General features: G+C 32.8%; 1 protein-coding gene across 1 annotated transcript; it reads left to right on the top strand.

The window, feature by feature from the left end:
* The first annotated feature begins 6068 nt into the window (after positions 1 to 6068).
* Positions 6069 to 7503, top strand: LOC104231658 (uncharacterized). Its single transcript, XM_009784691.2, has 3 exons — positions 6069 to 6493; positions 6569 to 6717; positions 7113 to 7503. The coding sequence occupies exons 1-3, from the start codon at positions 6181 to 6183 to the stop codon at positions 7200 to 7202; spliced, it is 552 nt and encodes a 183-aa protein (XP_009782993.1). The 5' UTR covers positions 6069 to 6180; the 3' UTR covers positions 7203 to 7503.
* Positions 7504 to 17741: the final 10238 nt, after the last annotated feature.

The raw sequence follows: 17741 nt of genomic DNA, 5'->3' as shown, positions 1-17741 counted from the left end.
ATTTTCAATTTCTAACAGAAAGCTCAACGTTTTCGATTAGACTTGTGCTGCTGCAACTATTTTGTGGTTTTTGTTACAACTATTTTATACGCAACTTTAGATGCTGGTGCAAGAGAAATTGAGCAAAAAAATAAAAATAATAATAATAAGTTACATTATTAAAAATAAAAAGAAGAAGAAGACACAGTTCAGTTCTTTCATTAACATGGGCTCATTCTAAATATGAAAATTAGAATCTCATCAGAGGAGTTTTAATATTTGAAGAATGTCCTTTTATCAAATCTTATACTATTCGATGAGAGTTGTAGAAAATCATTTAATATTCCTCGCCTCACAAGATGTTAATTGATTCAGAAGCAGCCTTATGTGAATTATTCCTATTTTCATATTAGAGGGTGTCAACCCTTTATTTAAAGCATTTATTATAGCAGAGAATGAAACCTTTAAAGAGTCAAATTTTGCTGTATCTTGGAAGATAACTGTTGCCATCACAATTAAAGCTAGGAATGACATTCTCTACACTTCAAGCGGAGTGTCACACATCAAAATAATAGTCTTAATTATTTGAATTAATTTGTCCACAAAATTCATCAACTAACCTTGATGGATCTCATGTACCCAAACAAGAAAAGTATAGGAAATTGCATTTATATTAGGGTTATGCGTTTAAATTATATATATACACAACTAGTGTATGAAATTCTTTACACTATCAGGTCACCAAAAGATATTTATAAGTAAGTCTCCTTAAATGTGAGATTTGCAATCTTAAAAAGAAAAGACGTTGGCTATTGGCTACTATAAATGTTAATGTGATGGTCTAAAAATTTCATAATGCATATACAACTTAAACTCTCTATATAATAAAGTAATACACATATATCATCGGTGCAGGGCGGATTCACCTTGGTTCACCGGAAAAGTTTATGAATATGTGTAATTATTAATATGTACAAATAAAATATTAAATAAAAAAAATGGACAGTGTTTTACGCATATATCTCGGTAGCTTTCCTGGCCATGCGCTTCATGTTCCTTGGTCAAGTCTTGGGTTCGAAACTCAACAGCTTCTCATGCCGTGCTAAAGCTGAGTAACTTTTTTTATGCCTTTTCTGCTTAAGAATGTGTCATCGAAGGTGCAACCCTTGACCCCTTTGCGGGTAAGGACAAACTAAATTAGTGGACCACACTAGAGCTTGGGGCGCATTAACAATAATTTTTCGTAGGTTTTATGCTAAGTTGTCTTACTATTTCTTTTTCTTTCTATCTTTATATTGGGCGGCGATGAAATTGGTTCAAACCGATTTGCAAGTCAAATAATGAAAGAGTTTTTAAGTGATTATTTAGTGTTATATATAGAAAGTAATATTTAGTATTATTTCTAGTAAGTATATTCTGAATATATTTCAAAAAAATTAAAATCTGTCGAGGGGGTTGTAGTAACATACTTGATTAATTTTTTTAATAAAATTCGAATTTATTATTTTAATGTGTATTGTTATACTGATATGTATTTTATTTGTTCATTTCTTTAAATATCGACACCGTTTACGAAAAATCCTCTGCATTGGTGGGTATACAAACTCAATATATCCTTGAAGTAGGCCACAGTAACAGCGCCAAATCATGGCTCGGTCCAAGTCAAGTCAACCCAGATTTTTATAGACACATCTATTTCGTGAGCTAAGAAGTTGATATATATATATTTCTAAACATTATTTCATGGCAAATAATAATGGTTTTTTTCTTTTCTTTTATATTCTTTTCATTTGTTGAAAGGCAAATGAGAGGAAACGACTTGAAAGGGAAAAACAGAAATGATTTAATTATATACATCGACTTTGCAGATGAATTTTGCACAATCAGTGCAATTTAACCTCTTGATGAGAATGTTATTTGTCTTATTTTCTACAATACTAGCTCCGCCCATTTTAAGTAGTTACATTTAATCACTTAAAAAGTGATGTCCTAATAGTTTATATAAACTATCCGTGTGCAAAAGTTAAACCGAGACAGAAACAAGAGAACTAAGAGCTAATATAGTTCTCTTTTAGCAAAATATTGATCTATATATGTTGGAATGTACACTGCCACCATTCTGGTTCAGGCACCCTTTTCACAAAGAGATACTTAGAACTTTATTATACGAGGTTAATGTGCAGACAAATGCTACCAGGTTCAAACTTAGGTACCATTTCACAAAAATACAACGAAAAAGCTTTATATACTTTTTCTGCACTAGAAACATCAAAAGTGAAAAGTGGAAGAACATTAGGAGACTTTTCTAAATTCTGGAGAAAAATATATAGATGACGCAAAGTCACGATCTAGTATTAAAATATATAATAAGAGATAGTGTAGCCAAATCATAGTGGTGGTACTGGAGGGAGAAACAAAGGGAAAAAGGACCACCATGAATTGTCATTCGTCGGATATGAAGACAGAAAAACCATACAAAGGATTTGGCCCAGGCACTTTGATATTCTTTGTTCTCCCTTTCTTGGTTAATTGGCAAAGGAAACCACTTGATCTGTACCTTCTTGTTTCTTTCCAAATTCCAACCACCAATCATACACTATCTGTTACTTTCTCTTGAGATAGAATGGGGTTGTTAGGTTGGTAGAAAACAATTTAACCCATTATGTTTTTACCCTTCCTATTATCTCTTTGAAGATATTTTTAATTCTGTTTTACATTATGGCCACAAACTGGTCAATTTTAAGTCAGAGACGAGTAGAGAGAGACTATAAACGAGCCCCATGAATAAGTGACGAGCCCCGGCCCGTTACAAAACAAAGCGATCTTATCTCTATAATGATCATACAACTATGTGAATATTATTATATCATTGGTCGATATATAGACTACAGACGTGGAGAGTTCAACAAAACTCACAACCTCTAACTTGGATTATGTGTATCTATGTGTTTGGAAAAGAATGAGCACAATTATATTAAAAGTTAAATTTACTAAAATTTGAATTTGTTATCGCATTACATGGTCGACTACCAGATCCCACTTGTGAGAATATATTGGATATGTTGTTGTTGTATTACATTGTCGACTAATCCATTGAAGAATATTCTTCTTGAGTACGACATGCACAAATATATGGACGCATTAACAGTACTCAAAACTTGTTATCATCGTCTTTGTCAAAAGTCAAGATAGTATATAGCATTACTATATGGAACGAGTAATTTGAAACACAGGCATGAGGCTCACTAGCGCATGAGTGATGATTGCAAAGAAGCCCATGTATTACTGTACGTTTCAACTACTTATAATAAGAACTTCATTTTTGTCAAAAGAAAGCTACTCGGTATCATTGAAACAATTGATTAACTATCACAAGCGCTTCATTTTATAGGCTCCGATCTATCTTATTTTTCTTCTTGACTGGGACTAAACAACTAATGCATTATATATAGAATGTTTTGACCAGCATTTGTCACTATATATTTGGTCAAAACGTAATCTTTAAGTTAATAGGATCAGGCCAATGACTTCGTATTAATTACTGCATGCTTTCTTGATTCTCACGTTTCGACAGGTCTTTAGGTTCAATTTCTCTTGAATGTTCTGAGGAGTCTACTGTTTTAGGGTGATTACCTAAGAATATTATAGATGTCCTTTCATATAGAAAGACATCTAGATTTTTCGCTTAAAATGATAAAATGCATATTAAAAATTCTATGTTACTACATTTTATTTAACAAATGATATAATGGTAGATGTGTGGTTTTGGTTCATGAACCAAAATTATTAAAGGCCACGTTGTAGGAACTTTTAGCTAATTAATGACGCATTCTCAGTAAAAATGCCACAAGATAAATTTGTTTAGTCTCGAAACATTACCTTCAAAGAATAATATTTTCCAAAATAAAAAGATATGGGCAAGAGAGAAGAAGAGAATTTTATATTGACTTTTGTTCCTTTTAGGGGAAGCAAAAATGGTATTAAATCAGATAAGCTGCTGAGTGAAAAAAGAAATAAAGCTGATTATTTTTTCCAACAAAGAAATAAAGCTGACTAAGACAAAAACCAGTGTCTCATATTGCACGAGCAAAGATGTTTAAAGGAGAAAAGAAAATATTTTTTATTCACTTTTCTCTCTTATACCACCAGAATTTTAAATAAAAAAAGATAAAGAAACGTTTTCACACTCGACAAGCACTTATGAGGGGCGTTAGGGTGTGGTGCATGCTTATGGTGTGAATGTTCCTGAGGGTCCCACACTCATGAAAAAACTCACCCCCACGGAATTCCACGCCTTGAGTTTTTGTTTTGTTTGGTGAGCCATGCCAAACATCCCCTTCCGAATCAATCAATTTTCTCCCCCTTTTACCCAGCTTCATACCTATCACGTGCTCTTCAATCCCCAAGGTCAATAAGCGTTTTGACGTTATATTCGAGGGTGTGGGAAAAAAAAAAAAGCTTTTGAAACTCCTTTTTGTAACTTTTGACATTAACATTATTTCTTCTATTATTTTGATTTATAAAAGAATAAAATATTTTTTTTATTAAATTTTTATAATCACACAAATATTATAGCATATTTAAAATCATAAATTTTAAAGTCTTTTAATTAAATTTTGTGTCGAGTAAGCTATGACAATTGAAACAAAGGGACTATCTTTCTTAAAAAATATTTTACTTTACTCATATATAAAAGAGTTTATGGAAAAGAGCATAGATAACCAAATTTTTATACATGAAATAGATTCAGATTTGTTGTTTTCGAATATTAATACCGTTGTACCAATATTTTAACGTGGCATCGTACTGTTATACTAATATATTATCCCGTGACATCATAATTGAATTCTTTTGGATGAAGAATCTATATTGATTTCTCATTCAGTATTCAATATTCATATTGCGCATAAATTAACATGCATTTGCACACTTAAATACTTTTAATGAATGATAAAAGAAACGTAGTATTCATTCACTGTTAAATTTTGATGGTTAAATAAGGGGGAAAAAATATAGGTGGCGTCCCAATTAAAGTGATTGCAAAGAAGCAGGTAGAAGTTGGCGCGTGAGTTGAGTTAGTGGATAGCGGTAAAAGCTTTGGCAGCAGAATGACGTAAAGCATGTGTTTACGTGGGAGAATAGCAATACCTTCTCATACTTCACATCATCACTTCCTTAAAACAGTAGTATGCACAACAGCTGCTCCTTAAATTCTTCGTACCGTATCTCCTCCCATTATTATATAATTAAGAAGTTTAAAATCAATTATTGTAACTTAAGAATTAAATAATTATATACTAAGAAAATTAGACAACAGAAAAAGCTTCAAATTCTTTTTCTATAAACTTTCGACCTTACTTAACTTTGCTCTTCATTATTGACTACAAAATATGTTTACTAGTATATATTTATCTTCATATTTACCATTTTTCTCAATCTCACAAAACGGATTGAGAAGTTTAAAATAGCTTGTTTAACAACTATATGTGTTTAAATAAAAGACAAACAAGTACTCATCATAAAATGCTCACATGAATGGCAGAAATTGTAGTGAATACGAATTTCCCCTCTTACCAAAAAATATATATATGTATTTATTAGGTTATTCTGTCTAATTTTTATGAATATATTATCCCCGTGGCATCATATGTGATACATATAACGACGAGAGTATATTTTAGGTCAATTTTCAACGAGAATAAAGTTAAGCAAAAGTTAAAAGTTTAGAAAAACAACCATCGATAATGCACTGGATGAGACTGCTCCTTACTTAATCAGAAGTTTTGGGTTCGAGCCCTCTAAAAAATTTTGGTAGGAAGCGCTTCCCCCTGAATGGGGCTCTACGCGGTACAAATAAGGATATAGTCGGATTCTAATACGAATAACGAATAGCGGGAGAGAAACCACAAAAGGTTTAGAAATAATTGTGTAGTTTCCTCATTTTTCTTAGAATTGAATTAATTAATTCCAAAATATATTTATAATTTTATTATATGGAAGATACGTTACATTTTGGGGCGCGGGGGTGGGGGGGTGGGGGGCTCTGTTCCTAAGGCGAGTGTGGCTATAAAGAGATCTATTGTGCTGCGTTATCTCCCTTGCTCTGTTCACTTTCCACTACTATTTCTTCTCCACAAAAACAATAGAGAGAGAGAGAGAGAGATACTCAAAACAGAAGCTTTTAGTAGAATATTGAGAGAGATGGGAAATTGCCAAGCCATTGATAATGCAACACTGCTTATACAACACCCTAGTGGCAGAGTTGACAAACTCTATTGGCCAGTACCTGCTAACCAAATCATGAAAATGAATCCAGGCCATTATGTTGCTCTTCTTCTTACCACTACCACCTTGTGTCCGCCCACTAACCCCACCGCGACAGCCACCGCAAACAGAAATAGCAGTGCAGGCAAAAATACTGGTAACATGCCAGTTCGTATAACGCGGATTAAGCTTCTCAAGCCGACGGATACACTTGTTCTTGGTCATGTTTACAGACTAATTACTACTCAAGGTTGGTTCTGAAGTACTACTTTTGATTCCTTAAAATTACTGATCAGTTTATAATCTTTGTGTGTTGCGTATGCAGAGGTGATGAAAGGGTTATGGGCTAAGAAGTATGCCAAGAAGCAGCAGCTACACTCCGGGGAGAAACAAGATAAGTCAACTCATGAGAAAATTTCAACTTCACAGTCCAGGAATGGTCAAAGAAGATCTGAAGTGGACAACTCCAAACAGGTGATTTTCCTTTTTTCAAACTTCATGCCTATCCAGTTTCTCATATTTTTCCCATGGCTAACTATGAAGAACTTAAAAAAAATTGTAAAAATAAGAAGGAAAGGAACGTTTGTGTACAAAATTATCTGAGTCAATACTCATTCAGAATAGAGCCGAAGAAGATAGGATAAAGGTGATGATTCTTTTTTTGTTTCTTTCCGAGTTTCAAAAATACTTGTTTCTCTTTCATCTTTTGAAATGATAAAAATAGAAGGAAAAAATTAGCGTCATCAATTAACAACATTTTGGAATTTTACTTATATACTACCTACCATCAATTAACAACAGTTTTCATAAAATATCACTACAGAATTTTCTTTCTTTAATTATATAATAATAATTGTAAAATTATTCAGGTGAAGCAAGAAAAGCATCGGAGCTCCACAGGTGCAAAACCCAAAACATGGCATCCCAAACTTCACAGCATATCTGAGTCTACAAACTGAGACTTTGATTCTTCTATTGGATTTGTGTATGAGATTCTGGACTAGAAGAAGGAGAAACCATATTTCCACCAGAGAAATAGAAAAAGGAAATAAAAAAAAAAAAAAAGATGGCTGGAGATGGGTAGTTTTTCGTCATAAAATTAGAGCTAGCTAGCAGTCTAGCTATGCAGAATTAATCACATGTACAGCAGATATGAGAAAGGAACCCAAAAAAAAAAGAAATTCACATGGCTTACCTTTGTAATCATTTGGATGCCTTCTTTTATTGAAAAGAATTGTAGGCTTTGTTGGAATCACCAAATTTTGTTACTTTGTCTGGACTCTAATAGACTTCGAACGTTGAATGAAATTAAAATGGTCAAATTTGTTCATGTACTATTTAAAATCGATTATCTCTCTAGTATAATATTATCCTCTCGCACCCTTGAGGAGAACTCTTTTGCCCTTAACCCTTATTGGGGAGTTAATTCTAACCTATAGTCAAAAATTGAAAATTTGTTTTTCGAAAATTTCAGACTAATGAAGTTTATGGTGATTTTTTTGGGGGTGAAATTCAAATCAACTAGAAATAGTAGTCTCTCCCCCCCACCCCACTTATGAGCTTAGCTTAATTATATATAAAGCCCAGATAAAATAAAAAAGAGAAAAAGATATTCCAAAAATTTACCCAACAATCATAGAAGTGATATAGTTTTAGTAGTGATCATGAGTGCGTCAATGCTTTTAAATCCAACTTAACTTTTGTAGCAAAAAGGGAAAGCCAGTGGAGAGGAAATGAGAGAGACGGAACAAAGAGAGCAAATGGAAAATGTAAAGATATTTGAGAGTGAAAAAACACCTCAAATGACAAAAGGAAACAAACGCGAAAGCAAGCCAAAAAGCGCCATATGCATGCGTGCATTATTATTTGGTAGGATATGCGTACCTTCATATATTCCTAATACCTTTTGATTTGCCAAATAAAAATGGGGCCTCACCCTCCTTAATAACCTAGCTAGCTAATCATTTTTTGTTTTTTATTCGGCTCATATTAGGGTCCGAACTAATCCTGATTCATTCGTATTGTATAAGATCCATTAAAGAGAAACGTTCTCTATTAAATTTTTTTTTTCTTAAGATTCGAATTCGAGATCTTGATCAGAAGGATAAGATCCATCCCACAAAAAACCGGTGAACCTAGCTAGTCAAACGTCAATAAATCCATCATTCATCAGAAACAAACACATACCCCATGAAATTCTATCTAATCATTCCTAGTTCCTACCTAGATTAATCAAACTCTAGATGTGGCACCCTACTAATATGCCATTCTTCTCTAGCTTCTCATGGGATAAATCACGTAGTAATAGTTTGATAATGAAGCTATAACAATGATTTCTAAGTTGAATTATCACACATTTAATTAGCGTCCCATTAATTTCTCTTTTAGATTTTCTTTCTTTTATATTCCTTTTTCTAATTCATTTTCTTTTCTGAGGTGTGGGTAGCTACAAATACGAATCAAATACAAAAGATTTTATTTTATATTTACCGAAAGTGTAAATAAATATTTGTACGATTAGTGCAATTTAACCATGTTGTTTGCTTTAGTTTTCAGGCTGCTCATCCCACTTATCATAGATAGTTATCTCTAATAATTTTAAAAGTAACATGAATATTAACTTTTAGTGGTTTGAGCTGGATAATGCTTTTTCGGTGAATTAACATAAGCTGATATGAAATTAGCTATGACCTATGACATTATTAACGTGCTATTTTTTATATGTTCCACACTTTTAAATTTAATTATTCATGGTTGTGACACTGACAGTGAAGACAGGATGATATGGGAAAAGAAAGTCTATATATGAAAGGATACACAAATTTGGGATATTCCAAATATAAATCAATTCTCTAACGGGATAATTCATTATTCCTAGTTCCCATAATTATTTGATTAAGCAAAGATCTAAAAGAGATTTGGATAATTCCTTCACACGACTTATGATTTCTTTTCAAAGAATGAGCATCAGATGTTATGATACATTCACGTATTTGACACATTAAACAAAACGATAAGAACAACCCCATCTTCCCATGGTGAGACCCATTTCCACAAACTTAATAATCACTATCTTAAGAAAGTAATAGCATCAATAGTTTTAAAAAACGATGCTTTTACCTATAAATCCACAGGCAGAGCATCTCACTAAAATTAATTTAGGATCCACTAAGAAAAGAGTCCCTAATCCAACGTTGTAAAAATTAATGGATAATATGCACACCTGGAATGAAATCTCAGGCCAATTCCTTTTATATTGAAGCTGGAGTCACAGAGATATAGTAGATATGCCCTAGATCCAATCTCATATTTGATGATTTGAACATATTTTTGTGAACATTATTCGATATAAAAATATATGACATTCTTTTATCATAGTTATTATTAATTGTTTGATTAATTTGATAAGGTCCTTGATTAAATTTTGAGGCTTGTAATCGTGATAGAGATCATGATAATGAGAGCAAAGTCTCTTACAATTTAATCTAAATTTTTTCTTGATCGTAGGATTATTAATTTTGACATTAGTAATCCGGTTAGATCAATATTTATGTGATCGTCTTTATGGGATAAAGATTAGTTGATCTCATTAACTAAATCACATAAATAGATGATGCATATAGAGATATGATCATTGAACTGACTCATTGGATAATTCCTAATGGTTAGAATTACCATAAACTGTCAATAGGATATTCTCTTGAAGAATGTGATGTAAGAATTTCCTTTGACCTGAGATCGTCATAGTAATTGACAAGTTATTTATTGTGCTTTGATACCAGACACCTATGGCCCTAGAGAGATAGTTGAAAGGATATTGGGTACGATTAAATACTTGTAGAATTAGTGATTGATCAAGATGGAATCTGTCAACTCTTGGTAATGAGTTTAAGCTTCATGTTGTCATGAATTATAAACGACCAAATTAAGACCTTGGCCAGGGCAATTGAATGAAAGAAGAAAAGAGTTTCTTAGGTCATTCAATGGTCGATTATACTTGACATGAACACATAGTTGGTCGCCTATTAGGATTTGACAGTTGAACCATATCCTAGGGTGATCAAGAGCTATAAGGACAGAAGGAATTACTACATTATTCTTCTATTGGTTCTTGAGAGTAAATTGAATATTTCATGTTATCCGGTCATTAAGGAGTGTTGTTAGACGTCACCCTTGATTAGTATTTTGATGTGGTCAATTTACTACCGGTTTAGTATTGAACCTATGGGGTCGCACACTAACGAGTGTTCTGATCTTTGCTATAGGATTAATTTCTTTATTATTTGTTAATAAATTAAGGAATTTAATTAGTCAAATAGATTCAGTTATTAGTCAAAATAAAATATTATTATATTCTTTGCTAGCACAGAGGATATAATTAATACTGTGAACAAATTGAAGTTTTCTATTTGGAATAGAAAAATTAAATTACTTCTCTGAGTTGAAATATATATGTGATATATATAATATAAGTTATTATTGATTTATATAAATGTTATACATAATATTAATTTATTCTCCAATTTGGAATTGGAATTGTAAAGACGTGAAAGTCCAATTGGACTAAGTAGCGTTCGGCACTTCAATCCCTTTGAGAATGGGATTCGAATTTTTATAGAAAATTCCATCAAATTTATTTTTGGGATAAATATTTACCCAAATTAAATCATTACCTCAACCAAACAGGAAAAAAGTTTATAGGTGATGTTATATAAAGGGTGATGAAAGAAAATTTGCCACATTAATTCTTGAGAAGAAAAATCACTTTGTGAAAGTAAGAGTGCAACACAAGCCAAGAGAGAAAATACAATTACAAGAAAAATGTTTCTTGTTCTTCTTATAACATTGAGTTGAGATTTTTAAGAAAAATTTCAACACAATAATTCGTTCAATTTTGTTCACGGGTTTCATTGATCAAAGAGTTGATAGCAAGGATCGGTCTCGGTGTGGATACGCATAGAGTCTTCACACTATCGAAGAATTTGAAACGAAACTTTCTTCACCAGGTACGCCTAAGATCCAATCTTTGACACGTAAATGAATTTTAAACACGAAAAGATCTTTCTAGGATTGTTATTGTCTTCCGTTGCGTGTTACGAACACCTATACGCAATCCTTCAGTTGTATCAGAGCCGTGGTTTATTGTGTCTAAAATTTATTTAAGAAATATTTTAATATTATATTTGAAGAGTTCAAATCATAATACATGTGTATTGTGCAATAGTCAAATCGTTTGAATATTGATATTTTTTTATTGTGAATAAAATATGTATTCATATAACTATTGAGATAGTTCAAAACTTGAATTTGAAATTTTGTATTAGATACGACGGGAATCTATAATATGTTACATGATTCTATTGTTATTTTTAATTGTTATTAGTTCATGAGATGTTAATTAATAATAGTTTTCTGGCATGAATTATTTTTATGTGATATATAAGATAAACATGTTAGAAGATGTTAAATTTCATTTTTGTATCACATGCTTGTTCGTTACATAATTTTGAATTATTTATTACATGTGATGTAAATCAATCCAGGACTAAGTATGTAGACAACTTGAACTAAATTCGCATGCTGTAAAAGATTTGATCTTCATGTTAGTAAAAGTTGTTTTAGTAACAATTCCCTCTTACTAAAATTTGGGTTCTTAAATAATAAAATATAAGATATTTTATTATAGAGTTATCCATCAAGGTAAATAATATTACTTATTTCTTGTTTATAAGGAGCGGCCTGACTACCAGGAGACTTATAGTTCGAGAATATGTTAAAATTATTTATTGCATTAGATGTATGGATTGAAAGAATTATTCAATTTTACACTAGACGCCTGGACCACCCGGGGAGTATAAAATTTAATAAGTTCTTTGCTATCATGATGGTTGAACTCAACTATGCCAATAGGATCGACCTGACTACCAGGGGACTATTTGACATAGAGCTATTTAAGGAAATTGTATGGGGATACAATTGGTAAGAGTACCTACCTTTAAAATATATGTGAGAAACGACTTGACTTCCAAGGGGCTCATACATATTGTTAAAGGATTCCTTTACTCCACTAATAGAAATAAAGATTTCGTAAACTATAATGAGGGTAAATAGTCAAAAATAATTAGTGGAAATATCATTTAGATAAAAGTCCATGTCTTTATGATATATGCAAATATATTCTTATATTATTGCCTTTTCTTTTCTATATTTTAGATTTCTCAATATGTCTGTTATATCATTACGCGAAATACTTGAGACCAACAAGTTGGTAGGACCGAACTTTGATGACTGATATAGAAATTTGAGAATTGTTCTCATGCATGAAAAGCTCATTGATGTGATCGATAAGCCTGCAAAGATAATCCCACCAAAGAATGATGTTCAAGGCACCAAGGTTTATCAGAAATACTTGGAAGAATGCCTTGCTATTAAACACATCATTCTCGCTTCTATGAGTTCTGAACTCCAGAGGAAACATCAGAATATGGATCCAATTGCAATCATTGAATATCTTAAGAAGATGGTTAATACACAATTGGACATTGAAAACTCTGCAGTTGGACCCCTTGTCAATTATATGATTGTTCTTACATAAGAACATGAGAAGTTGGTGAAGAGCTTTCTGAAGATTTGATCTTGCAGTCACTATATGATGCTGAATGTTTTCACTGTAAGAAAAAAGGGCATTGGAAGAGAAACTGCAAGGAGTATCTTGCAACTCTAAAGGACAAGAAACAAGGTGAGACATTAATGAAAAATATTTTCAAGGTTTCTTTAGCTACTACTAATTCTTCACTGTGGGTATTAGATACTGGCAGTGGTTATAACATCTGTAATATGTTACAAGGGTTTAAGATAAATAGGAGGCTAAAGAAAGGAGAAGTTAACCTACAAGTTGGAAATGGTGCAAAAGTTGCGGCCGTAGCTGTAGTATCAATTTTTTTAATAATGCATACGGGCAAAATACTTATGTTGGATGATTGTTATTACGTTTCTAAATTTGTTTCGAACATAATTTCAGCTTCTATGTTAGACAAACGAGGTTTTCGCATTAATATAGGCAATGATATTTGCTCTATTTATTACAGTGATAATTTATATGTGAACGGCTATCTCCAACATGACGTTTATATCTTACCTAATGTGAATGCTAATTCGATTATGCATGTTTCAAGTCTTAAGAGGAAAAGAGATGATCAAGTAAATCATGCATACCTTTGGCATTGTAGGCTTGGTCATATTGGAGAGAAAAGAATTAACAAGTTGTACAAGGAAGGGTACCTTGACAAATATGATTTTGAATCATATCCAACTTGTGAATCTTGTCTCAAAGGAAAAATGACCAAATCTCCATTTACTGGAAGTGGAGAAAGAGCTTCTGAATTATTGGGACTAATTCATACAGATGTTTGTGGGCCCATGAAAATTCAAGCTAGAGGTGGATATTCTTACTTCATCACCTTCACTGATGATATGTCAAGATATGGATTTGTGTATCTTATGAAACACAAGTCTGAATCTTTTGAAATGTTCAAAAGGTTCCGTAGTGAAGTTGAGAAGCAGACTGGTAAAAGTATCAAAGTACTAAGGTCTGATAGAGGTGGAGAATATCTTAGTGAAGATTTTACCAGATATCTCAAAGAGAATGAGATTCTCTCACAATGGACATCTCCAGGAACACCACAACATACTGGTGTGTCTGAAAGGAAAAATCGAACCTTATTAGATATGGTGAGATCTATGATGGGGTTCACTAATCTTCCAATAAATTTATGGGGATATGCTTTGGAAGCAGCAATATACTTACTTAATAAAGTTTCCACTAAGTCAGTCTCTACAACACCATATGAGATATGGAAAGGATGTAAGCCTAACCTTAAACATATTAAAGTTTGGGGTTGTCCAGCTTATGTTAAGAGACTACAGTCTGATAAACTTGACTCAAGATCTGATAAGTGTAGATTCATTGGGTACCCCAAGGAAATAATGGGATATTATTTCTATCACCCATCTAACCATAAAGTGTTTGTGTCCAGAGGAGCAACCTTTTTGGAAATGGAATTTCATTTAGAAGGAAATTATAATGAAGAAATAGAACTTGATGAAGTTCAAGAAACTAATGAATCAACACAATGTAAAGATCATGAGACCCAAGTTGAAGAACCTTTATTGGATGTTTTGAAGTTGCCAAAGAAGTTTCTATCTTCAACGGTTGAAGTTCAAGAACTACATAAAGTTCAAGAACAGGTTAATGAACCAATTCCAAACCAAATTGAACAACAACCAAATCCAGCACAAGGTGAACAGGTTGTACAAGTACCTCTTAGAAGGTCTACATGAGAACATCATGTACCAACTAGATTAACTTTAATAGTACAAGATGATGTATCAAATGAGGTTGATCATAATGATGATGACCCTAAGACCTATGGAGAGGCTATACAAAGTTCTGATTATGAGAAGTGGCAAAAGGCCATGGAATCCGAAATGGAATCTATGAAGAAAAATAAAGTATAGACTTTAGTTGAACCTTAAAAGGATATAAAACCTATAGGTTGTAAATGGGTTTATAAGAAAAAGATTGGAGCAGACGGAAAGGTGGAGACCTACAAAGCCCGTCTTGTCGCCAAGGGATATCGTCAGAAAGAAGGAGTCGACTATGACGAGACTTTCTCTCCCATGGCAATGCTCAAATCAATTCGGATTTTGCTTGTTATAGCAGCATACTATGATTATGAAATATGGCAAATGGATGTGAAAACAGCTTTCCTTAATGGTGAGCTAGAAGGGGATGTGTATATGACACAAACTGAAGGTTTCACATCTTCGTCTGATCATAATAAAATTTGTAAGCTAAAAAGATCCATTTATGAACTAAAGCAAGCTTCTCGAAGTTGGAATATTTGATTTAACAAGACAATTGAAAAGTTCAATTTTGTTAGATGCGAAGAAGAACCTTGTGTGTACAAAAAGGTTAGTGGGAGCACAATTATATTCTTAGTGTTGTATGTTGATGATATATTACTCATAGGGAATGACATACCGGCATTGCAAAGTACCAAGATTTGGCTATCTGAACGGTTCTCCATGAAAGACTTGGGAGAAACAGCTTATATATTAGGAATAAAGATCTATAGAGATAGATCTAGGAAGCTGCTTGGACTTTCCCGGTCTTTGTACATTGATACCATCTTAAAGAGGTATAATATGGATAATTCCAAAAGAGGCTATCTACCGATAGGCACTGGAATTACTCTCAGTAGGGAGGATTGTCCTAAAACACCTGAAGAGAGAGAACGCATGAGTAGGATCCAATACGCTAGTGCAGTGGGAGCTATCATGTATACCATGACATGTACACGTCCTGATGTGGCTTATGCACTTGGAGTGACTAGCCACTATCAGCAAATCCTGGTGAGGAACATTGGAAGGCGGTGAAGACCATTCTTAAGTACTTAAGAAGGACTAAAGACCAATTCCTCATTTATGGAGATTTTGAGTTGAAACTTGAAGGTTATACTGATGCAAGCTTCTCTTCAGATAGAGATGATAGCAAATCTATTTCTGGTTATGTATTCACCTTAAATGATGGTGCAGTGAGTTGGAAAAGTTTCAAATAAGCTACAGTAGCTGATTCAGTGACTGAAGCAGAATATATAGTAGCTAGTGAAGCTGCTAAGGAAGCTGTATGGATGAAAAAGTTCTTAACTGAACTTGGTGTGGTTCCTTCAATAGAAAGTGCGATTCCATTGTTGTGCGACAACACTGGAGCCATTGCTCAAGAAAAAGAACCAAAATCAGACCTAAAATCCAAACACGTTCTGCCAAGGGATCACTTGATAAGAGAAATCATTGGACATGAAAATTTCTAGATTCAAAAGGTTGATGGAAAAGAAAATGCTCCATACCCATTCACTAAAACTCTTGGTGCAAAGGAGTTTGACAAGCACAAGTGAAAATTGGGAATAAAGTACACGAGCGATTGGCTCACATGCAAGTGGGGGATTGTTAGGGATATAGTAGATATGGCCTAGATCCAATCTCATATTTGATGATTTGAACATATTTTTGTGAACGTTATTCGATATAAAAATATATGGCATTCTTTTATCGTAGTTATTATTAATTGTTTGATTAATTTGATAAGGTCCTTGATTAACTTTTGAGGCTTGTCATCGTGATAGAGATCATGATAATGAGAGCAAAGCCTCTTACAATTTAATCTAAATTTGTTCTTGATCGTAAGATTATTAATTTGGACATTAGTAATTCGGTTAGATCAATATTTATGTGATCGTCTTTATGGGATAAAGATTAGTTGATCTCATTAACTAAATCACATAAATAGATGATGCATATAGAGATATGATCATTGAACCGACTCATTGGATAATTCCTAATGGTTAGAATTACCATAAAATGTCAATAGGATATTCTCTTGAAGAATGTGATGTAAGAATTTCCTTTGACCTGAGATCGTCATAGTAATTGGCAAGTTATTTATTGTGCTTTGATACCAGACACCTATGGCCTTAGAGCGATAGTTGAAAGGATATTGGGTACGATTAAATACTTGTAGACTTAGTGATTGATCAAGATGGAATCTGTCAACTCTTGGTAATGAGTTTAAGCTCCATGTTGTCATGAATTATAAACGACCAAATTAAGACCTTGGCCAGGGCAATTGAATGAAAGAAGAAAAGAGTTCCTTAGGTCATTCAATGGTCGATTATACTTGACATGAACACATAGTTGGTCACCTATTAGGATTTGACAGTTGAACCATATCCTAGGGTGATCCAGAGCTATCAGGACAGAAGAAATTACTACATTATTCTTCTACTGGTTCTTGAGAGTAAATTGTATACTTCATGCTATCCGATCGTTAAGGAGTGTTGCTAGACGTCATCCTTGATTAGTATATTGATGTGGTCAATTTACTACCGGTTTAGTATTGAATTTATGGGGTCGCAGACTAACGAGTGTTCTGATCTTTGCTAAAGGATTAATTACTTTATTATTTGTTAATTAAATTAAGGAATTTAATTAGTCAAATAGGTTCAGTTATTAGTCAAAATGAAATATTATTATATTCTTTGCTAGCATAGAGGATATAATTAATATTGTGAACAAATTGAAGTTTTCTATTTGGAATAGAAAAATTAAATTATTTCTCTTAGTTGAAATATATGTGTGATATATATAATATAAGTTATTATTGATTTATATAAATGTTATATATAATATTAACTTATTCTCCAATTTGGAATTGGAATCGTAAATACGTGAAAGTCCAATTGGACTAAGTAGCGTTCGTCACTTCAATCCCTTTGAGAATGGGATTCGAATTTTTATTGAAAATTCCATCAAATTTATTGTTGGAATAAATTTTTACCCAAATTAAATCATTACCTCAACCAAACAGGAAAAAAGTTTATAGGTGATGTTATATAAAGGGTGATGGAAGAAAATTTGCCACATTAATTCTTGAGAAGAAA

The sequence above is a fragment of the Nicotiana sylvestris genome, chromosome 3, assembly GCF_000393655.2.
Source record: "Nicotiana sylvestris chromosome 3, ASM39365v2, whole genome shotgun sequence".
Classification (NCBI taxonomy): Eukaryota; Viridiplantae; Streptophyta; class Magnoliopsida; order Solanales; family Solanaceae; genus Nicotiana; species Nicotiana sylvestris.
The sequence above is the reverse complement of the archived record's forward strand: the minus strand, read 5'-3'. Positions and strand labels throughout refer to the sequence as shown.